Source organism: Cydia fagiglandana, chromosome 6, assembly GCF_963556715.1.
Source record: "Cydia fagiglandana chromosome 6, ilCydFagi1.1, whole genome shotgun sequence".
Classification (NCBI taxonomy): domain Eukaryota; kingdom Metazoa; phylum Arthropoda; class Insecta; order Lepidoptera; family Tortricidae; genus Cydia; species Cydia fagiglandana.
Window position 1 is genome coordinate 777,949 of NC_085937.1, and position 24,991 is coordinate 802,939.

Here is a 24,991-nt window from a genome sequence, read left to right on the forward strand (position 1 = left end):
ATATGGAATTAAAAAAGAACTTAAGACTAGACATAGATAATAGTGTAAACGTATCAAAACCTATTTACATATACACCCTTAACAGCGGTACTCAGATAAAATCTATTTAATTATGGTGTTGATTCGATACGACCACTTGCACTTATTGGTGTGCACGAAACGCACAGCGAATTGTTCCATAAGGAAGCTGCGAGTCGTTTCAAGGTTGAACCTAATAGGTATAATAGATTCAAATTTAACAAATCGTTATGATTTTGAACTGGTTTTGATATGATTGACGATCGTCTTTCCGTGGCTAGCTCTCCGGCTATTTCACTTGAGACATGACATGAGAAATGTCATGCACCAATCAGCGTGATGGATATTGACTCGCCGCCATCAAGTTTTTTTTATACTTGGCTTCACCTCAGTGATCAGCTCGCTAACGCTTTGCGAGCGTTTGGAACCACGCCCCTCGAGCTGATTGCTACGACGCCTACGACGAACTGTAGCACTTGCTACGACGATTTCCTAGGACTTTTGTACGTAACTATACAGGGTGTTTTTTAAACTCTTAGCCATCTTTTGTAAGGTTAATATATAGGATATAGGTCATACTGAAAAACTTAAAATGGGAACGTCTCCGAAATCACGAAAAAAATGTTGTTGACTCACGTCGTTTTGGCTGATATCGATATTTTGAATATTTATATACTTATAGCATATAATGCGAAGGTATTGAAATTAGTTTATTTTGCAGGAGTATGCATGCATAGTACAGTCACCTGCAATAATATGTTACACAACGAACGAAGGCCGCAATAAATATCTGACACGATCTTAAGTATTTGTAGAGCACTATGAACGTGTCACATATTTTTGTGGCCTTCGAAGAGAAACATATTATATTATTGCAGGTGACTGTACTTCACGATAATTTAATCAACGAAAGACCACAATAACGAAATAAAAAAATCTCGCCATCTTTCTTCTAAGTACAATCTTTAATTGTTATTTCATGTTTCTTCCAGAGCATCTATGGATACGTCAACCTTGCACGCATACCGCATCCTTACCCGTTCCTAGCTCATTGGCCCTAAGGAGGTCAGTGTGCATGGGAACTGGGTCAGCAGTGAGCCATGGCGCGGTGCAGCAACACCACATCTTCAAAAACATCGTACATTTACACTTGAAACTTCTTAAGATAAGACGTTGGGAAAACAAGTGAGTAGTGACATTTAAAAAGTTGTATATCAACGTGAGGCGCGTAGAGAGACGCGAGGTTGGGTAAGTAAGTGGCGCGCGCTCGGTAAGTGTCGGCTAACTTCGGTCGCTCTCGGTAGATGTCGTTGGCGCATGCGCCTGGCCGCCATCGATCCCCGCCCACGCGTGTGGAGGAGCAGAGTGCACGAGCCCGGTCGGACCGGCATGGCGACGTGAACGCCACCAGCGGCCTCCGGCGATGCCGCGATGGCCAGAGAGGTAACGCCGAGCGCCCCGTCGCTTGCGTAACGATGGTTAATATCTATTACCCTTGGACTTTAGTGAGTGAAGTGAAGTGTGCATCCATGCAGTGGACTGTCATATCGATCAGGTTTAGGATAAGGAGTATAAGAACCATGACAATAGCCTAATAACTAACTGTCCATGGCCATGGCTGTATGCAAGGTTGTAGCCTTTTTGTAGCTCGTAACGGTCTAGAGTAGCGCACCATGCGTACACTACCGCAACACACACACAAACACACAGATACATCTCAACTTTAGTACAATCGTTAAACTATCCATACAGGGTGTATTTTCAACGTCTAGCTATACCTACAATGGTAGGTGAATATCTAGTTCATATTAAACTACTTTTTCTATGAGTAAGATATTGATGTTTTCTGTGGGTTACACAATTTTTCGTGATTTTAGGTATGGTCCAATAGCAAATTAAGTTATTCCATATGACCTACATATTCACCTCGACTCATGTCTAAATGTTGAAATAGTAACTCCTTATATATCCAAAACATGATTTCATTTTTATACCCAATTTCATATAAGTACATGTATAATAATCCATCTTATATACAAAGTGTATTCATTAAATAAATCAAAATGTTAAGTTTTATGAGTGGTGAGTGATTCTGATTTGAAAATGTTAATTTTAATTGAATATCAACATAAGAAGTTTTGGTACCTATACCTACATGAACGTAAGTACGTATATTACAAGTATATATTGGCCGAAACCGTTAACATAATTAAGAATATTTGGTAATAAGTATATATTATTAAATTAACCGCGACTAGTGCTGCTGTGCTAGTTATAATTTGACAGGTGTACAGTGCATTAAAGTACAGTGATGCAATACAGATGGCGCTGATTGTCTATGAATATGTTGACAGATGAAATAGCACATTCTGTGCAAACCTACTTTTGAGGGCAATTTTTGGTTCAACCGATCAGAAATCCGTAGTCAACTAGGAAACCTTAAATCGTTTGATGCTTTGCGCCGTGATGGTTAGTCATAGAAAGCTGCAATTTGTCATAAATATATAATTAAAAATCATGTGAAGTCCCCAATCCGCATTGGGCTAGCGTGGGGACTATAGCCCAACCCCTCTCGCGCATGAGAGGAGGCCTGTGCTCAGCAGTGGGACATATATAGGCTGAAATAATGATGATGATGATATATAAAAATCAATCATGCCAACAAAGTGGTAAAGTAAAAAATAGAAAAATAATTTAAGGTACCGCCCCTAATACACGTAAAGTGGTGACAATTTTTTTTTTCGCTTTAACCCAATGATGTTGGGTGTCATTGGATAGGACTTTCAAAATGAATAGGGGCCTTCAAAAACCATATTTTAGTAAAATGATATTTTTTGCAAATGATTGCTCTGAAAAAAAAGCCATACTTAACTTAACTAACTTTTAAACTATGGGTCTAAAAAATAAAATAAAACTGAATAAAGACTTTCAATTAAAACTACTTATAACGAATTCGATATTAAGCCGTTTTTGAATTATCACAAAAAGTCATCACCTCTAAGCGCTGTAAAGGTACTCTTTTTGATGAATTACTTAGGTACATTAGGGACTATTAGTCTCGGTTTACGGCAAGTGCAACTACGGAACCCCTACATTGAGCATGGCCCGACATGCTCTTGGCCGGTTTTTATTATTAGTGTAAATTATACATGACCTAAATATTATAAGTAGATGACCCAAAAAACTAGATTAGCAACTGCTAAGTTATTTTTAGGGACATCTCGAAAAAGCATGAAGGTTACTCTTAAAAAAATAGATTTGTTGCCACAACTACATTACAAAATTATTAGATTATTCATTATTAATTCAAAAAGTTGCACGAAAAAAAAACATTGCACAAAAATATTATACAAAACATGCACAAAAAATGCATATATATCTTACGTAGAAATCTAGGTCATTCGGTTAGCCGCATAGTCTGCTCATGAAATATTCTTAATTTCCCTTTGGAAATTGCGGGACAAAAGGTCTAAAATAATCTAGAAGTTCTAGATAAGCTAGTTCATTATGCTAACAAATAAAAAGGGCATTCTTTAAAATCCTTTTACGGTATGCTACGTGCCTCTGTTTGACGTAAAACAAGGTGATATGGCTATTGTATTGCTCGCTTGCATCTAAAGGGGCCCACAGATTACCACTGTTCGCCAGACGACAGATTGTCAGTTAATCGCAAAAGGTGACAGTCCCGAACAACTGACAGGCTGATATCGTCCGGCGAACTGGTAATCTCTTCTCCTTCTCTTCTTTTTAGTCTCTTTCAATTTTTGAAATGTACTTAGGCCTCCTTAAATTTTTGCCATTCTGTTCTATTTTGTGCTCATTGTACCCATTTTGATCCAGCTGTTCTTTTGCTGTTTTTTTGTCATACCAATGCATTTTTGGTTTTGACTTTGACGTGAGTCTCCCTAATGTCTCCACTCTACCAGCCTCTTACACCACGTGCCGTCTTTCCAGGCGACATGTCCAGCCTGGTAATCTGTGGCCCCCTTAATGTTTATAGGTATATACACCCCGATAAAAACATAAATGTGAAATGAGAGACAAGTTCAAGTGTCGTTGTTGACTCTGCGATAAAAGAATTCAGATTTATATAATATGTGTCCCAAGTTCTGTGCTGTGTAGAATATCCTGAACTTATAATGGATTTGACTTGGCTTTTACCAAAAACCAAATTTAAGAAAAGTAACAAACAATAAGTACGTAAAAACTAGCCAAGACGAATCCTTTATACTTAATTTCAAAATTTCCTACTATTTTTTTTTCAATATTAGTACCTACATTTAAACGCTGTCAGTCATTTAATTGACACATTTTAGTTAAAGCTTGAATAAAAATAAAAGTTTGTTTCGATAAAGCTCAAGTAACCTACTCAACAAAATGAGCTGCAATTTCCTAAATTTCTCCCATGGAATCGAATACAAAACAAACTGGGCCGTATCGATTGCAATAATTCCCTCAAAACGAACCAGCGATCCTATTAACTTCGCTTACAGACTATTCGGCTCATCTAATACCAGCTAATATGGCCCAAGGAAATCTAAGATGTGTTCCAGAATATTTTTATTCAATATCTAGCTTAGGTAGGATGGTGGTAGCCTAGCGGTACTTTCATCCGGTGCGGGTTCAAACCCTCGCTCGTATGAATAAGATTTCGAATCTTATGTACGAAATAGTATTTGATATTTATCGTTTTTCGGTGAAGTAAAACATTGTGAGAAAACCAGACTAATCCCAATTAGTCCATACTGACTGAGTTGGAAAATCAGATAGCAGTCGCTTTCGTTAAAAACTAGTGCCATCAAAACGATAGTCAAAGTCGTATCAAAACCAGTTGTAAGCAATAATAAATTGTTAAATTAAAATTGACTTTGACTTCTTCTTCTTCTTCGTTACACTCTTGACAGAGTGGTCGTGGCCATTATGTAGACTTTTGAGCGACTTGTTTAACGACACGTCGCCATTCCTCCCGTAGAGCTGCTTTCCGTGAGCTTTCGCTTACTGTGGACTGTGGCTTTGAATTGGTCAGTCCATCTCATTGGCGATCTTCCTCTAGCTCTGTCACCTCCCACTCTTCCTTGCATAACTAGGCGTTCTATGGATGTTCCAGTTCGCCGAGACACGTGTGTCCAAAGAAGTTGAGGATCCAAGTTTTGACCGTCGAAATCGAAAGCAACCGACTTGGACTAGATAGACAGTGTTAAGAAATTAGAGACAGATATCTACAATAACGGTAAAAAACCGCAGCACAATTTGTAATTTTATTACTTAATGTTAATAAATTTTAAAATTCAGTAAATTATACCTACCGTAAAACGGGGCGAGTAGGTTTCGCGGGGAGAGGTGGGTTATGAATGGGGAGAGAAGGTTTGAGAGGGGGGTGAGAAGGGTTTTTAAGGCTACTACTAGGTATTCCAATTTAAAATGGGCTATAGTAATACGCATAATAAAAAAAATCGATCCAACAATCTTCCAAAATCACCTTTGTATGAAAACCCTCTCACCCCAAATACGAGGCACTACGGGGTGAGGTGGGTTTTCCTCTTTATCGTCAAAGTTATGAAATGGAACTACCCAAAATAAAATACAAACGTCCAAACCACTTATTATATACACTATTCAGTTTTCGCATGTAAAAATAAAATTTTATCGAGGTTTGAAAGTCAAATTTCACCCAACTCACCCCATTTTACGGTATAGGATCTCAAACTAGCATAGGGGGCACGATTTTTATTAGAACTTACATCAATTTTACCATCAAATCCCTACCAAGAGTGCCCGGCGATCTTCGGATGATTCGGACGAATCGAAAATGATGAATTAAAAGCACTTAGTAAGGTTCTACGGTGCGGATTTTAAATTGTTTGACAGTTTACCTGTCATATTCTCTTTATTTATTTTTCTTCTTAAGTTAGGTTAATTATAATATGAATATAAAAGTAAAATAAAAACACTTACAAAACAATAAAAAGGCAGGGCCCAAGCTGCCGGTGGTCAGGGCCGCAGAGTGAGGAATCGACGTACTATACGCGCCGTGTCCAAAATTACCGCCTTCTGCATCTGACCCTTGATATTTTTATTACACTAGATACTCGTAGCTCGCGTGAGACAAATGGTCGGTAAGCTTTCGGAATCAATCCGGAGATAAGAGCCGAAAGAGGGGAAAAATTTAATTTCTCTTATCGCGCCGCCGACGCGACGCTCTATCGGTTATCTTTCAAATGCCATTTCACGACCAAATTGATGTTTTTTATTTAATTTATTTTGTCATTTTTTGTACAGTTACATCAGTAAACGGTTTATATACTTGGTCAAGTAGATCTTGTCAGTAGAAAAAGGCGGCAAATTTGAAAAATGTAGACACAAAGGGATATCGTCCCATAGAAAATTTGAATTTCGCGCCTTTTTTTACTGACAAGATTTGCTTGACCAGCTATATGTATTTAATGGTAACTTCATGTTTAAATACATAGGTTAGGTATTAGTTAATGAATTGGAGTAAAAAGAAATAAAATAGGGTTTGACACTAAATGCAATACCTATATACTTACATAAAAGTGTAAAAATCCGTAAAAAGACCAATGAATTGTAATAAAATATTCTGTGGATTAATTTTAATTTATTACAATTTTCCGAAAATATAATCCATGCTCGTATTGGATGGGATGTGTAATAAAACTCCTAAGTAGGTATTAGATTTTTTGTACGCATCCTGTATAAGATATCGTTGCAAATGTCAAATGGCAGTAGGTTCAGTCGACGTCAAAGATATGTATGTGTACACTTTTGCACCTTACTCCTTTGTAATAAGGCGAAAAATGTTAGCATATCTTTGACTTCGATTGTACCTACATAATTTTAACGTTAGTCCAAAGAATAAAAAACAGTAGAAACACGTTGTAATCACGCTAGCCTGTCCTTATCTAACATCATCCCTCTCCGTCCCTCCTGTCAGCGTCCGTTTTAATTCCCCCCACCATTAATCCGCCCATAAAGACCCCATAAACGCCTCCAAGGATTTTTGCAGGCGCAAGAATTATTGAAAATCAATGACTTCCCAATCAGACCTCTGTCTTAGTGGCCAAATACTTAGATATTTTTTGGTAACGCCAGGAATGTGGCTTACTTAAGATTATCAAGCGTGTTGAGAAATACCTTAAATAAAATATACCATAAAATATACCATAAGTATGTTCTTCCCCGGGCCTCATATTATATCCATACCTTTAATCCATGTCCAGCAGTTCAAGCGTGAAGAGTAATAGACAGACAGACTTACTTTAGTAATAATAAGTAATATTAGTAGTATATTAGTTTTTAAGTAATATTAGTAGGGATAAAACAAAGGGGAAAATCATGTTAAAATTTGGCACTTTTAGGTTTGTAACGTCAGCATATTGTAAACAGTTGAATAATAACAATAACCCTAAAAGAAGGTGCAATGATAAGGAAAAGGACAAACAAATCAGGAAATATTATACTCTAGATGGGGATTCTACCTACACGTGACCCTTAATTTATGGCCCCATTTGCCTGTCACCCCGTATCAAATCCGAAATTAAATTTTATCTCACTTACCGGGTGGAGTGCCGCCTACAATTAATAGGTACCTACTAATATTAAGGTGCAGTAAGTATAAGTAGGTTTTACTCACTAGACTTTTTGAAAAAACTTAGTGATTTTTCAGATCATACTTAATACCAAAAAGAATAGATAGTATAGAGGGGTCCTGTCATTGTCAATTTTGTAGTCACGGTTTATTTACTGCCATCTATCGACACACGATTAAAACTTAAAATAAAATCGAAAATGTATAAATTAATCAAAATATGTTTACGGATAAATGATTCTTAATTTTTATTGTTCCATACTGACCCATGTTCTTTCACTGATATGTGTTAAAATTGTTAAATACCAAACGGTCTCGTTAACGCCATCTAGCCGAGAATAGGCCAAAGGTAATGGCGCCATCTATTCGAAAATGACTTTTTCTTGGCCGTCCGAGGCACGTTTTTTTCTTAGACTTTATTTATCTTATACGGAGTTATATATATCTCTGTTAATACGGTTGCCAAAAAATATGATGAATAACAATCTTGAGCCCTTTCTTTAGTAACTTCATCGTTTCGAAACCTGATTTCTTGATAGGAGAAAATAAGCCGCATCTTAAAAATTTGTAACAATTTTTGCATAAAAGCTAAAATTGAGAAATTGCTTCAAACTCATCGATTACTTTTTATTTATTTAACTAAAAATAACAATTCAAAATATGATATCCGCGATCCCGGGCCCGCACAGCCGTCTCGCTCGCGGTTACGCTCAGTGAGAGTAGAACCTGAACCCACGGGACCTTAAACGATCTAACGAATAGACATGCGCGAAACAGTGCTTCGAAAAGTGATGCTATATCACATCACTTTTCCGAACACGTAATGGTACACTGAGATATCACATCACTCATCACTCGAAACATGACCCGACCGTGAAACAGCGCTCGGGCGCGCGCGAGATGGCCATATTACAGCTATCTCTTACATTACACAGCGCATCTACAGCACTCTAGTGATTCTAGGCGTCTCGGATCCGTATCGGCGATCGATCTATTTATTACGCGTTGCGTTTTGTCACCTTTATGTGAAAGATTTTTTGTTAGTTCTTATAAATTATAAAATAATGTAATTATGTAATATGTATGTAAGTTTCGGAGGTAGATAATTGCCTATGGAGCTTCCCGATATGACGAGTATTCTATAACAATGCGTATATTTTGCTCGCTTTGGTTCTGTCTCCGTAAAGTGGTTCGTTTATAGCCATTTTTTTTAATAGGTTAATCAAGTTAAAGTCACCAATAGTCCGTAAAAAAACGATTACTCACCAGCACTAATACATTATCAGAATATTGCCATAACGAAACCATTATTTACACCTTTCATAATTTAATTTAAAAATATTTGCAATTTAGTTCACTCAGTCTTTATAAACAACTCGAATTTCTAGAGTCAGTCTCGATATGCACTAATTAACAATTAAATTAAAGGATAAACAAGTATTAACTCGTACTTAGTTTGCCGCGAACCGCGAAAGTCAAGCAAACTATCAAACATTTCACAACAATAATAATAAACGGTTTTCTTTCGTCAAATTCAAAATCGCAAATAAATTACTCCATTTGACCGCGTCCTTCTTGTATTATAAGAAAACATTTTAAGCTCTACGCGGACGCATTAGAGTTTTAAATCTATTGCAGAAAATCATATTCGTAAAAATATTAGTGAGTGACAACTTAAACCGCGCCGAGCGGACCTATCCGAATGGTTCCGAAGATAGCCGAAAGCATCGCAGAGCGAGCGAGCACTGAGTGCGAGTGCGAGCGAGATAACAAAGCAATGATGGCATATATGGCATGGCGAACAAACATGACACTATCACAAGTGACATTACACATTACGCGCTCCGTGCGTAGACTTGAACTGACCGTTCATATCGGCGAGTCAATGTATTTGGAATTGAATCCATTTCGCGCGCTTCGGCCGGTCGTTGGCGCTCGCGCGCTCGGTGCGGCTCGCGTGATGCGTGATGTTTGAAGTACTGGTTGATTTCGCGGAGAGATACGTAATGCCATATTACGTGTTCGAGAGATATCTCATTTGTGATATTACGAGCATTACTTACACATGTCTACTAACGAACACATTGCGCTTTGCTGAGTTACCTATTTATTTTTTTATTTTTTTAGAAAAGTACTTATGGTACATTTTAAACTTATATTAGGTTTTAATAACAAAACTTCCGTGAGACACAGACATATTAAATATATTAAGAACGGGTCACTCACGTATTTTAAGTCGAAAAACGCTCGACATGTTTCACTCCGTACCGAGGAGTGTCATCAGGAGCTTGCGTGGAGGACTTAAAATACGTGAGTGACCCGTTCTTAATATATTTATATTAGATTCGCCAAATAATTATTTTATAAATTGTTAAATATAACCAATATCTGAGGAAAAAAATTACGGGCCAATACATGTACGAACAAAGTACGAGCAAAATGCACGATAACTAAATAACATGATTTAAATAGGTATCATTCTGATGTCAGTGTACATTCGAATTAACCTGTCAGTCAATTTGTGTAAGAATGTCCTATGATATTTATAGTGTTAAAATCATTTATTTACAAACAAGATATATCAGTGGTCAGTGGCGGATTTGCAGTCTTTGCCGCCCTAGGCCCCAAGCCTTGTAGCCGCCCCTTTCTCAGCATCAGCACCCATCATATTGACTACATTTAGATCAGGCAACGAAAAGATATATTATAGAGGGAAATGCTTGGGAACTTTAAGTAACTTTTTTGGACTCGTTAGGTGGTGAACATATCAAATATAAAAAAAAAGGGGTTTGGTTTGAAGGTCACATTTTTCGGTTTTTCGCTTATTATATCTCAGAAACTATAATATGTCCTTGTGACATGATCATAGGAACATAGGTTTTACAAAAAAAATAAGCAATACTTATGCACTTTAAGTGACAGTTTTACCAATAACATTGACTTTTATGTACCTACAACAAAAACATTCAAAAATTCTAAAAAAGAAACATAAGAAAAACATATTTTTTTTGCCTATTTTCTTGAATAACTGCTAATGCTAAACTATTTATCCTAAAATTATTAAAAAAAAATATTTGAGATTCTTACAATGAGCTCTTTGATTTGATATGTAACACCCATATATGTAGTTTGAAAAACTTTATTTTCAAATTTTCTCATTTACCCCCCAAAAATGGCCTCCATATTTAAAATTCATTTATTTACGTTACAGGTCCATCTTTGGGTCACAAACTTACATATGTGTGCCAAATTTAATCTTAATTAGTCCAGCAGTTTCGGAGAAAATACGCTGTGACAGACGGACAGCCAGACGCACGAGTATAAGGGTTCCGAATTTTCCTTTTAAGGTACAGAACCCTATAAACGGGGAACAAGGCGCGAAGGCGTCAACCATTATGCGAAATCGCGCCACAGTCGCGTTCGCGGCTTCGCGCCGCGATTCGCGCATAAGTGTGGAGGGCCCTCCAGATATCGTAAAAATTTAACCAACTTTCACTCTGTATAATGATCATGTCGTTAGAACGCATAGTTTTCGAGATATAAGCGAGATAAAAACTGAAAAATGTGACCTTCAAACCTCTCTCTTCCCCCGGCTCAAGGGCTACGGCCGGGGACTTTTGATATGTTCACCTCCTAGATAGTCCAAATAAAGTTAGGTACAAAGTCGAAAATTGTGTTTCAAGCATTCCCCTCTATAGGTACCTTTTTTTGAGAATTCGATGCCTGGCCTAATTTTGAGTTATTTTTTGTTATCATCAGCGAATTTTTTGTCACAATTTGCCGCCCCTAATATCTCGCCGCCCTAGGCCCGGGCCTACTGTGCCTTATGGGAAATCCGCCACTGTCAGTGGTATTACTAAAAGTGGACCCGGGTATGTCCTTAAACTACGTCCGAGACCACCGGTGGACGGGCAGCAGCGTCCCTCAAATTCGGTGTACTCGACTGCGATCGCCAACCCGCCTGCCAAGCGTGGCGATTATGGCATTCACCCCCCATAACAAGGGGGAGGCCTATGTTCAGCAGTGGACGTTTTATGGCTGAGATGATGACGATGATGATTACTAAAAGAAATTAATAACTAGCTTAGATCTAAAATAGGCCCTTGAGGCATTGTAGCAAGGATGCTGGCGGCATTTCCTCGCTGTATCGCATTGCTGAATACGTTGTGCGAGGTAGCCGCCAGCTCTTCGGTCACCAGTTACGTCAACCAGACTCTTCGCGATTTCTGCGAACAATAGTTATATTTATTTATTATAATTTGTGCTCCAAATGTGTGTGGCATTTTACCCTGTGCATGGGCATGGCACATCAGCCCAAAATACCCGCGCTGCGCTGGCCGGAGCATTTCAGATGCCCAATAAAACAGGGTTAATGCAATTCTATTCCCGGTCCGCATTTATTAACACTTTGAGTGCCGCCGTGTCTGCTTTATTTGCTATTTGCTGCAATGGTAATTTTTTTAGATATTTATTTGGATTTACGGGATTTACCTACTGAGTTTTTCGGAACTTATAAATGAAATATAATTTGATATTGACCAGTTGCTTTTCGGTGAAGGAAAATATCGTGAGGAAACCGGACTAAGTAATCCCAATAAGGCCTAGTTTCCCCTCTGGGTTTGGAAGGTCAGATGGCAGCTTTAGTAAAAGCTAGTGGCTACGCCAATTCTTAGGATTAGTTGACAAAAGTGGACACAAGGCTCCCATGAGCTGTAGCAAAACGCCGGGATAACGTGAGAAAGATGATGATACCATTGATATCTACTTTACTGTGTATTGTATTGTATCTTCAAATAAGTTTTTTGCAAAAAAAAACATTTTTGGTAAAAGCTTTTATCGCTGACTGTACTTTTCTTTCCACAGGCAATTAATACTCATCGAGACAATTCTAAAAACCCCAAACACAATTAGGTTTCGTTGTTTTATCACAGAGTTCCTATGGCCACCTCTGGCCTGGGCTTAATTATCAGATCAGCTCGATGACACCATAATATTGCATTGCCACCCGACTTACGTATGTATACAAAATATCAGCTCAATCTGAAATCGGGAAGTGGATCAAATTTAACTTGCAAGATTTGATTACAGACAACGGTCAGGTGAAACTAAATATAAGTTTTTGGCAAAAATGACATTTTTGGTACAAGCTTTTATCGCTGACTGTACTTTTCTTCCCGCAGGCAACTAATACTCATCGAGACAATTCTAAAAACCCTAAACACAATAAGGTTTCGTTGTTTTATCACAGAGTTTTTATGACCACCTCCGGTCTCCATCATCAGGTCAGCTCAATGACACCATAATATTGCATTATTGTCACCCAACCCAACTTACGTATGTATTTCAGCTCAATCGGAAACCGGGAAGTGGATCAAATTTAACTTGCAAGATTTGATTACAGTCAGACAGACAGACAGACAACGGTCAGGTGAAAGTAAATAAAAGCTTGTAAAATACTTTAATTTTGGATACCTAAACACTTTGCACAAGTCACTTGGCGTCTTGTGGCTTACAAGAGTGCCACTAATGTAAATACTTGTAGGCAAGTATAGTAACAGCACCAGTCATGGGACATTTAAGAGGAAATTTGGAGTATTTATGATATTTCTCTTATACATGTAAATGGTCTACCGCTTAGCGTGTTAAAAGATGAAAGTCCTATCCGTCTTTCATGTTTTAGGCCTGTTGTATCAAAGATACTGCAATTAGTTTCCACATATTTAACAAATTAAAACTATGCTTTTTTTTCCAGTCATGGACACCAAAGCTCCAGTTATGGGCCCCCGGTAAAATGGACGTGGATCCAGTAATGGGCGCCCTATAATGGACATTGCTCTATCAGTATAAAATATTGAAATGGGGAATATGTTATGGCAAAAAAATCAATTTTTGGTATAAGCTTTTATGGCTGAATGTATTTTTCATTCCACAGCCAATTCTAATATACCCAAACACAATTAGTTAGGGTTTATTGCGATAAAGTTCCCATGGCCACCTCCTGTCTCCATCATCAGATCAGGTCCATGTTATCATAATATTGCATTATCATCCGTTTGCATACTTAATTACGTACTTACACAAAATTTCAACTGAATCGGAAATCGAAAAGTGGCTCAAATTCAGCTACCAAGATTGGACCCACACTAACTAACAGGGCAGGTTAAATAAAAGTATGGAAAAACGATATTAATTTATACGAAGTCCGAGAATATCTCCTGATTGACATATTTCGTAACTACATTTTACTTCTGTATTGTTTAAACATGAAATTATGGCATCATTATGTAAATTGCCCCATCATAGGAGGTACGCAGTTTTACAGCTCCTATAATGGGATTGGGCCAAATACCACAATTTTTTTTATATCTCTGGAGTCACAACATAGTGTGTTGTATACCTTATCTCATGGTAAATGCAATTAACACAACACATTCTAGTTTTCATCAAGTATTAATAAATTATCTCACCTTTCTTAGCGAAGTTGTTAAGAATTCGCAGTGGTTTTTTTTTCAGTGACACGACAACTTTTGGGTTGACGCCAATTTCTTAAAAAACAACCAAATTTAATGATACTTCAAACTGAAACAGCTCTAGGACTCTTATTTATGATAATATACAGCCAGTGTTTATAAACTACTTTTAGATACTTATATTAGAGGAATTATGTTTTTTTGTCCCATTACTGGTTCCACGCCCATTATAGGGTATACTACTATAGGTACTTACTTACTTACACACGTATTCTGATTGTAATAACAGGTTAAGAATTAGATCTAATTCAAAATGGATCCAGATCTAATTTAATCCTCCTGTTATTAAAATCAGAATAAGTTTGCTAGTTTAGAAGATATGTTCGATTATGAACGTATGTAAAATACGTTTCTGAAATTACCTCAATGCACCTTAATCAGACTTCAACCACGCATGTCTTACGCATACATTTAGACTTAAAATTTTACTTAAAATGTGTCTTCTAATCGCTCGACATTTTGCCTTATTGAATCTGATCGTGATTTTAATTGTACATACACTACTCGTACGGCGCGATTCAGGAAATGCATTAGAGATTCACTAGATATGAAACAGTACAGATATGTGACGTTCCACGGCAAAAGGTACCATATGGCGGTTGGCGCTTACGCTATTATTAACGCCGCTCCAATATTATTGCGGCCACCATAAGTACCTTTTGCCGTGGAACTTTACATATCTTTACTATTTCATATCTAGTGAATCTCTAATGCATTTCCTGAATCGCGCCGTACGAGTAGTGTACAATTAAAATCACGATCAGATTCAATAAGGCAAAATGTCGAGCGATTAGAAGACACATTTTAAGTAAAATTTTAAGTCTAAATGTATGCGTAAGACATGCGTGCGTGGTTGAAGTCTGATTAAGGTGCATTGAGGTAATTTCAGAAACGTATTTTACATACGTTCATAATCGAACATATCTTCTAAACTAGCAAACTTATTCTGATTTTAATAACAGGAGGATTAAATTAGATCTGGATCCATTTTAAATTAGATCTAATTCTTAACCTTTTATTACAATCAAATATTACAATCTGTGTAAGTAAGTAAGTACCTACTTGCCTACAAGTATTTACATTGGTGGCACTCTTGTAAGCCACAAGACGCCAAGTGACTTGTGCAAAGTGCACTACCATAGTGCCAGTATATAGTGTCAAAACAAAAACAGATTTGAAATAATATATGTGAATGCTGTTCCTCGCTTTAATGACAACTCGTGATAACTTTGATAAGTGATATAATGATTTGCTACCGTATACAGGTTGATAAAACTGCCTTTTGACTATACATCATCTTTAACTACACCAGATAAAGCGAAAAATTCGCATTCTTATCACTATAATGTACTTTAACGAACAATCTCAAAATCAACTTCACGTCCCTCAAAATAAAGTTCACATTTCAATAACCAGATTTCAAAGTCGACTTGTTTATTGCCACGCCGTAGCACCCGTAGACCCGCTACGCGTCGTAGAGAAATTGATATTGCTCGTAGCTTCGCTGGGACGTAGTGCAATATAGCATATTGGAAATATTTCACACGTAATATTGAGAAGTTTTAGCCGTTAGTAGACTTTAAGGATGCTTAAGCCGGTGGAACGTCTAAAATACCTGATCTTTATGATTATGACCTTCTTGACCTAATCTTCTTCTTCTTAGTCGTGCACTCTTGACAGAGTGGTCGTGGTCATGTCACGGTCGATTTCTGCGCCACCGCAGCTCTTGCGATCCGTCGCCATGTGGCTCTGTTTTTAGTGGAGTGGGAGCAATCGTTGGCTGAATGCCCTGTGATGGACTTAATGAGGTCTGTCCATCGTGTTGGGGAGCGACCACGAGATCTTTTGCCTTCGACTCTCCCTTGCACCACCAAGCGTTCCATGGAGTCCTCGTTACGAGTGATGTGTCCAAAGAATTTGAGGATTCTTGACCTAATAATGTTTCGTATACTTGTAGGTGAGACTTCATAGTCCGGAGAAATGCTACTAGAATGGCCTACTTTTTACTTTAGTCTGTGCTAATGGTATACATTTATATTGACAAACATATTTTATAGACATTTCCTTAACATATTCATTGCTACTAAGTGCTACGGGTTACGCTCGTAGCGCGTAGCTACGGTTTCGCCGTATGTAGCACGTAGTCGCTACGAATAGTGTACCCGACAGTCGGGTTCTTGGCCCTAAATGGAGTAACTGTCTAAAGCTAGCTAATAGTTTTTAGTACACCCGCGCTGCTAATGGTTTAAAAGGTCCCGTTCAGAAAATGGGATGAACATGTTAATGATTGACCGATGATTGCCAATGAAATAAAACAAATCATCATTAAAAATCTTTATATTTAAGAGCTGTGCTCTTGTCGGTGGAGCAATCTCCAACTCGTCCGGTGCTCTGCCAACTCCTTCTGGTATGACACGTATGATGATTGAATACCTTTGATAATAATCGCAAGGAAAGTCCATAGTAAAGGATGACTCACGTTAGACCGGGCCGTGTCCGGGCCGGAGCTTCCGGCACGTCGTTTTCTATGGAAAGCGTCACGTGATCGCTTGGCACGTCATAGAAAAGTAAGTGCCGGAAGCTCCGGCCCGGACACGGCCCGGTCTAACGTGAGTCATTCTTAATGGGCACATTAACTCTAACTTTTGAACGGGGCATATAAAATATAGTTTTTTTAGAAAATATAGTAACACATTCAGGGCCAAAAACCCGACTGTCTACGAGCGTATAACCCGTAGCACTTAGTGGCAATGAATGTATTGCATTGTGGCTTTTTATATTGTATAAAGGTGCAGAACCCTTTATTTTACGTGGTCTGACATGTACAAGGCCGGTTTTTATACACTATAGCGTCACTTATACTCGTAAACCAAGGTTATGGGCACAAGCGAGCAAACATAAACCTTATTCAAAAGTATGAAAGTTGCATTTTCAACGTACGTCGTAAGGGTTGTAACTGTTTTTCGCGCTACACGGCTACTCACTATGACTTTCTTGGCGTCCGAATTGTTAAATAATGGTTTTTGTGTCAGGTTCATTTGCCATAACATGTAATTACTACACAACATGTGATCGTATATTAATATATTTGAACAAACTGGTTATTCTTTATCTAATACATGTTTCCACTGCACACTACATCTTTCACCTACTGACCTACATTACTAATCGTTAGAATACATCATGACTCATGACTCACACCCAAATCGAATAAGATGACACAACAGCTGACTCAAAGAAAGCCTTCTAACAACTAATAGCACCAAAAGTGCATCATAGGGTCGCTAATATCAAGAACTAACGGCATCACGAGATTACGAGCGAGCTGCAGTGCGGGGCTGCGCGGGACAAGGGGGGCCCGGGGGCAGGGGGGGGGGGTGAGTCGCGACCGGGTCACGAGCGCGCCCAGTGCGGCCGCGGCGCTCCGCCGGCGCGGACACGCCGCGATGCTTACCCAAAACCTGTGAAAATGATAGTCGAAATTCAGGAGGTAGTAAACAATTTGCAAAGACCGCATTCAGCACTGTAATATGGCCTTTTTGAGTTGGGGTGCATGGTGGTGTCAGTAGGTCATCGCACGTTGCGTGAGGCGTGGCGGGGCGGGGCGGGGCGGGGGTGGGGTGGGGTGCAACGGTGCAGTTGCGCTCGCTGGGCGTAGCGACTCACCTGATGATACCGTTGAATTACACATTGAAATGAATACGGTTGTTTTAAATCTCATATCACTCATTTGCGGTACATGTTTATGAATTTAATTTACCTTTATTAAATTAATTTGAAAAAAGATAGACATTGCAGTGATTTAATAAGTGTCTTATTGCAAGTATTAACATCAATTTATGATATGGTACCCGAAGCGAATCAGATCATAAGATAAATTGGATCAAACTAATAAAATCTGTTGATATTTAAAACATTGCCTTGTTTCGCGTTGTAGGGTAAGAGAAAAGACGTATACGGTGCAATGTCAGCATTACACTCATATTAACACAAATTATATTAGGAAAACCAACGGATTTTTCAACTCGATTTACCCTGTGATCCGATTTTCCTCGGTCTACCCTATTATTAAACTGTTTTCACCTTTCTAATTTCCAAGAATTAAAAAAAGACAAACAAAATAATTCTACAGCTATTCCCTTTAATAAATAGTAAAACAATACCTTCTAAGAATAACTCAGTTATATAAAATTTACGATCATCGCCGGTCACCTCATCTACACTAAGTGATCAAAGTGAATTAATGTGTGTGTGTGATTGTGTATTAACTGTGTGTGTGTCTGTGCAGGAAGTTAGAGGAAAGAGGCCTTTCAAGATATGGGACAGCTCTCGCAACGTGAGGAAGGGACTGGTGGTCACTAGTTTCGAGGAGCTTATACACAGAGGTATTACTCATCTATTCACTAACTGAAGATGGCCAAGGTGACAATCATACATCGACAAATGCCAACCGAAAAGAAAAACAATATCGTCACTACTTTGAAAAAATCTCGTATTTCGCACTGCTATAGTTCGTTTTTTTAGCATTAGAAATAAGGTAAACAATCTTGATGTGTCTTTTAATTGAAAAACACATTTTAAAAATAAATTATGGCAAATATGAAACAATTATGAATCAAATACGATCATTTATATTCTTCTTTCTTCTGCTTTCATAAGTAATACGTAAGTATTGACTGATTTTTAAAAAGCGTTTTTCAATTAAACGACATGTCAAGATCGCTTACCTTCTTGCAAGTTCTTTCTAATGCTAAAAAAACGAACTATACTCAAAGTTTAAATGCTGTAACTCTGTATGCATCCCACACAAAGTTACCACATTTTTCTTTTTAGTCACGATATCGGATGACAGATGTTACGCAAAGTCATGTGACATTGTTTAAGTTACCGTTAGTTTATGTGGCGTTTTCTATTAACGATTGTCATGTTGGCCATGCCCCCCGTAACTACAGGGGTTACAATCGAGTTCATAACTAACCCGTCGAACGACGACCATATGTCCAATTGTACAGTGGCGTTCAAAAGTGCATGGATAGATGTCGACCGTATAATGCCTTAATATTACGGTTGAAATATCTCCATGCACTTTTGAACGCCAGTGTGTACAACAAATTGATGCAAAGCAATTTGAGCCATATTGATCTGTAGTAACACGTCTGATACTGACTCGCTACGACCGAAATTGAGTTAGTATCTCACGTGTGATGTGATATTAGGGCGCTCCACGGGTTAAGTATACATTATTTCGCCCTGTTGCAATGGATTAAGGTGAAGAGATGTATACATATCATTAAACTCGACTGTAATACTCGTACCACCCAACTATGCTGTATAGTCCAATACTGCAACTATGGTCCAAAGGTTCAAGACGTAATTAAGTTGTATGAACACCAATGTTCAATGTTTCGTCTGCGTTTTGTATTTCAAATAATAATTACACGTTACCTTGAAAATTTCAAATGAAGAATATGGTCATAGAAAATGGACCAGCCAAAATGTATGAAAGAGGCAATTTTTTTTAACCTGCACCTCGAAATCTCAACTCGCCATAACGTCTTCATTTTCCGTTCCCTTTTGAAAATTTGGGGTATCTACTTGAAGTAGTAAAACATATTTATCGTTCTTAAAAGTAAAAAAAAAATACAAAAATTTTTTTCGGTAACTTTAACCAGTCGATGCCACTTTTTTGAGAATCATTGGTAACTGAAATGTTAACTAAATATAAAGTGGTATATTTTATAAAATAAACTATCATTGAGGACCTCAGATATCGTTTTATTAAAGAATAATACATGGCGCAGTCGGTAGGATACGAACCTACGCTCCCACAGGGAACACCAGAATTTGAAATTAAAAAGTGCGAAGATGAGGCATAAAAACGGTTTTTCAATAGTTTTTACGGCTATTATATTTCGCCTTTAATTTTACTTAAAGTTGTGTTAAATGTCTTTCAAACGGGGTCATTTTCCAAAACTAAATGACGTGATAGGAATCTTATAGTGCGAGTAGGTATTAAGTATACTATTTTTTTTTAAAGATAATGATTACATTCAAAGTTAACTAGAACACTAATCAAAAAATAAAAAGCATTAAAAAGTTAGTGAATGAATGGATAAGAGAATGTGATTTAATAAGAATTTTTTTGGTCAATCTCACATTGGCTGTTGAACTTGATAGCTAAAAACACTCGTATCAAAATCCCGTTGCCATTCCTCAACTAATTGTTGTACCTCTAAGTTTGTTCTCAACTTTGATGGCGATACCTATGGGTCAAAGGGTCACGTGCGAAAGAGACAACTAATTAAATAAACATAGTCTCAAGCTCAATCACGCATACCCGATGTCCCCTAGCACAAATAACTAATTACCCGTAAGCCCCTCCGTCTAAAAAGCCTGTGTCCGATATACAGTTTGAGTAACCCTAAGTCTTACTACAACGTAATAAAGTCGATCTATGATTAGCGAATGTTGCTTTACCGTAGACTACATTGTCAATTGACAATTCTTAAACCTTATTTCAAAGAAATAAGATCTATTAATGGTCAGGGAGTTAATGCTGTGTATCCAGATGAGCCAGGTCAGATTTGTCGGGTTAATGCACTGACCTGCTTTAGTCCAGTCTGCTTTGAGCTCTTTTGTTGGCACGCCGTGTCTGCTAAAAGTGTATACATAAAAAAGGATTTATTATAATTGATAGAATCCAGAAAAATAGAGCCGACTTAACAATTTATTTTTAAATTAAACTATTGAGTATCTAATTGGTAAAGGTTTTATATGTGTCGTTTCAAAATGTTTGATCCATTTGCCGAGTGTTCCACTAAGGTGTATAAATAAACTAGAGTGAGGTGATAGATAAATTTCTAGTACTCTTACTCTTCACTAGTATGTTTTGGGTCTCCGTTACCTCAAAAACGTTTAGTCTAGTCAGGGGTAACAAATATCGCAGGTTTAAAGGCACCCAGTTCACTAATTAATAATTAACCAATATCTGAGTGCCATTACAACTAACTGACGAGTGCAGATTATCGAGGCATTGAAGCTGGTTAACTAGTCAGTATAATTTATAATCAATTTATCAAATTTAGCTGTTAGATGCTACTTAAGTGTTCCACATACTTATTTCTTTTTACGTCGAGCTTATTGAAGATGTGCGAATTATATTTACTCCCTACAAAATCGACGAAATCAGGCACGTTACATGCAGTCGGGTCAATCCTCCTAAAAATATCCCAATCCCAATAACGTTTCACTTTCACAAGACTGTGAAATCATTGACAAGATTGTGAAAATTTATAGTTTTTTTAACCCCACCTTCAAGACAGCTCTCTAAAACACTCACCTCTCTCTTCCACAGGAAAAGAGAAGCTCTCAGTATCAGCGTCAGAGCCGGTGCGACTGGTCCTCGAGAGCGACGGCACGCAAGTAGAGGACGGGGACTACTGGAGAACACTACCCCCCAACACCGTCTTACTCCTGCTCAGGCCGGGCGAGAGGTGGTACCCCACCGGCGTCGACGTCATCAAGGCTGGTGAGTACAGGACACTCCCTCCTAACACCGTCTTACTCCTGCTCAGGCCGGGCGAGAGGTGGTACCCCACCGGCGTCGACGTCATCAAGGCTCAGAGTACAGGACACTCCCTCCTAACACCGTCTTACTCCTGCTCAGGCCGGGCGAGAGGTGGTACCCCACCGGCGTCGACGTCATCAAGGCTGGTGAGTACAGGACACTCCCTCCTAACACCGTCTTACTCCTGCTCAGGCCGGGCGAGAGGTGGTACCCCACCGGCGTCGACGTCATCAAGGCTGGTGAGTACAGGACACTCCCTCCTAACACCGTCTTACTCCTGCTCAGGCCGGGCGAGAGGTGGTACCCCACCGGCGTCGACGTCATCAAGGCTGGTGAGTACAGGACACTCCCTCCTAACACCGTCTTACTCCTGCTCAGGCCGGGCGAGAGGTGGTACCTCACCGGCGTCGACGTCATCAAGGCTGTAGAGTGACTACAAGACACTAACTACTACACAGTTGTAGTGACGAACAACACCTCTCAATACCGTCTTACTTCTACTCAGGCCGGGCGAGAGGTGGTAGCACTGGTAGCCCACCGGCGTAAACGCAATATTTTAATTTAGAGGTAGTAGTTTTTTTCACACATATCTACTTAAAATATTTATTTATCGGGTCGCTAGTAGTTAATAATAATATATCTATTTACTAACTAATTTTAAACATTTTCAGCGATATCAGCGATCCCAAAGATAGTATGCGAGACAATCCACGCCCTCGAGCTACACGATGAGACGCCCTCATGGAAGATCATGGACAACAAGGGGCGCGTCACGGTGGTGCTGCACTGGGACCAGCGGCCGCAGGCCTCGCCGGCCGCGCGCTCGCCCTCGCGCCAGGCCAAGCCGGACCGCCGGCCCTCGCTCGTCATCCAGACCTCGCTGGACCGCGCGCAGCCGCCGCCGCCGCACATCACCGTCGTCAACCACGACGAGCCCGGGCCGGCGCGCGCGCGCCTGGCGCGCTCCGGCGGCTCGCTGGAGCACGCGCCGCCCGGCGCCGTGCACGTGCACACCGCCGAGTGCTCCGCGCCCGGGCCCCCGCCGCACCACGCGCACGGCCCGCACTCCCCTCGCCCGCCGCCCGACGAGTGTGACTTCCACTGCTGCGCTCTTCACGAGGAAGGCCGCCGTATAGCCGTGCACAAGAGCGTAGCCACCTCCCCCATCCAGGACGCCCAACCCCGAGCCTCCCCCCAGGGCCGCCCTAAAGGTCACGTGCGATTTCTCGACGCGGAGTCCGCCCGCCGCGGCGAGCGCGACTCCAGTGAAAGCGAAACCGAGAATACTCTAGTCGAGGACGAGGCCGTCACCTCCGAGAAGTTCCTCCTCCTCATAGACCAGCTCAGCGTCGACCAAAAACGCCATCTCACCATCAAAGACATAGGTATCATCCTAGAGCGGCTCAGCTCGAAGATCCTCGACGTGGAGCGGCTCGACCGCGAGTCCGAGTCCGACGACTGCTACAACTGGACGATCAAGGCGACGATACGCGGCGACGCGCTGCGCGAGCTCGGGGTCATCTACAACGGCAACTACTACGCGATCAGCGAGCACCCGGGCTACCGGGACGAGAACGAGGAGGCGGGAGACGAGGCGGAGGAGGAGGAGGAGGAGGACCGGCTCTGATCGGGCCTGTGCGGCGCCGCCGTGCCCGCCGCCGCCGCCGCCGTGCGGCTCGTCTGCCGCATCGCCGCGCGCTGACCGCGCACCGCGCCGCCGCACGCCGCCCCTGGCCCTCTAGAGACAGAGCTGCCGGACGCCTCGTCAGGAGCTCAGAACGAAGCGCCCGTCGCGCTGTGAATATTTAGAGACTTATTATGAAATTGCCGCCCGCCCCGAGCGGCGAGTACTATATTAATAATAGCTGAAATTACATATTGTAAGTAAAACTGACTTCCTATCGATTTCTAAGGTGATTACTGATTACTTAAGTGTAGCGGTCGCACCGCGCGCGCACAAAATATTGGTTATCCGAGTGTCAGTAGTTGTATTCTTAGGTAAATAACAAATTATACACGTGTTAGCGAGGGTTCCGTTCGTCCGGCGCCGTGTTCACGAGCAAGGCCTAAAGTGAGCGTTGCGTGTACGTTATATCAAGAGCATCCTGGTTTTATTAGGATGTGTACGCATCTGTGTGAATTATATATGTATGAATGCGGTGCACTACAGGTCGATCGATTAGCACGAGGGTCAAATACGAACGAATGTTTGTAAATTCAAATGTATGTGAAACGGTTTGAAAGCAATCTGTTGTTACTATAAATGAGGGAAAGATTAGAAAAGGGACTAGTATCTAGAAACCGACGCTTTAGGAGTGAGTCACAAGCGAGGGCTATGTTTCAGAGAGAATTAAATAAAGAAAGCACATTTAACACTATAACTACAATAGATATATGAAATTATAATTAATAAATGACGTTTAAAGGTTGTACTTAACGATACGAATATACCGTCGAGCAAATACATCGTGCCAAAGAGGTATTGGTAGTCGTAAGTTGATTCTTGTATTTATTAGCCGTATGGTACAGTAGTATATTATTGTATAATGTTTTTAATTTTTGTATAGAACCGACGTGAAGCATTCACTAATGTACATGATATTGATAACTATAATGTGGTTCAATGAGTACCCACCGCGGTGTAACTTAAATTGTATAGCTATTTAAGATGTAATGTTAACAATTACTATTATTATTAAATTATTATGATTATCGGGTACGTTTGCGGCGTGAGTGGGCGCCGGGTGGAGAAGAATGCGAGCGGTGAACAGACTATCCTATTTATATTCAACAAATACCTTCTGACTTCGCAGTCGAGACTTAATGCCGAGTTTACATTGAGCTTAATAACGAATTCTCAGTACAAGTTTTTTTATGAAACCTTAATATGACTAAATATACCGTAATCGTAGACCATTGTATTGTAAAAATGCGTACCTATGCATCATCATGCGAATATAGTGTCTACGTTATGCCTCGGCTACGAAATAACTCTCCGAGCGATCCATGCAGCGTCGAGCGCCATAAGTAAAATATAAACGTATCGTATTTGACGCTGCACGCATAAGCGTTGAGCGTATTAGCTCGAAGCGTAGTTTTCTTAGGATAGAAATCGCTACTCGCGCCTTATCCGCCCGTAGTTGAGTGATCGTGCGTTTTTTATTGATATTTTGTTATCGAAATTCTGTGGAACAATAATTTGATCTAAAATTCTCGCTAATTTATTATCTGCAGAGTAACATTTGGTTAGAACTATTGGAGTTAACATTA

At 39.8% G+C, this 24,991-nt stretch overlaps 1 protein-coding gene across 3 annotated transcripts; it reads left to right on the plus strand.

Moving 5' to 3' along the window:
- Nucleotides 1-1,349: 1,349 nt before the first annotated feature.
- On the plus strand, nt 1,350-23,446 carry LOC134664902 (uncharacterized). Of its 3 annotated transcripts, none has more exons than XM_063521615.1 (4): nt 1,350-1,496; nt 18,443-18,539; nt 21,509-21,682; nt 22,393-23,446. In XM_063521615.1, the coding sequence occupies exons 1-4, from the start codon at nt 1,494-1,496 to the stop codon at nt 23,346-23,348; spliced, it is 1,230 nt and encodes a 409-aa protein (XP_063377685.1). In that variant the 5' UTR covers nt 1,350-1,493; the 3' UTR covers nt 23,349-23,446. The 3 variants fall into 3 exon arrangements, with proteins under 3 accessions (XP_063377685.1, XP_063377684.1, XP_063377683.1); XM_063521614.1 differs by having other exon boundaries at nt 1,378-1,461; XM_063521613.1 differs by lacking the exon at nt 1,350-1,496 and adding an exon at nt 17,550-17,644.
- The last annotated feature ends 1,545 nt before the right edge of the window (nt 23,447-24,991 follow it).

Coding starts and splice junctions, on each gene's coding strand:
- LOC134664902 (XM_063521613.1), top strand. CDS start 17,624: ATGATAGTCGAAATTCAGGAG. Junction 17,645..18,442: donor TGATAGTCGAAATTCAGGAG/GTAGTAAACAAT, acceptor GTGTCTGTGCAG/GAAGTTAGAGGAAAGAGGCC. Junction 18,540..21,508: donor CGAGGAGCTTATACACAGAG/GTATTACTCATC, acceptor TCTCTTCCACAG/GAAAAGAGAAGCTCTCAGTA.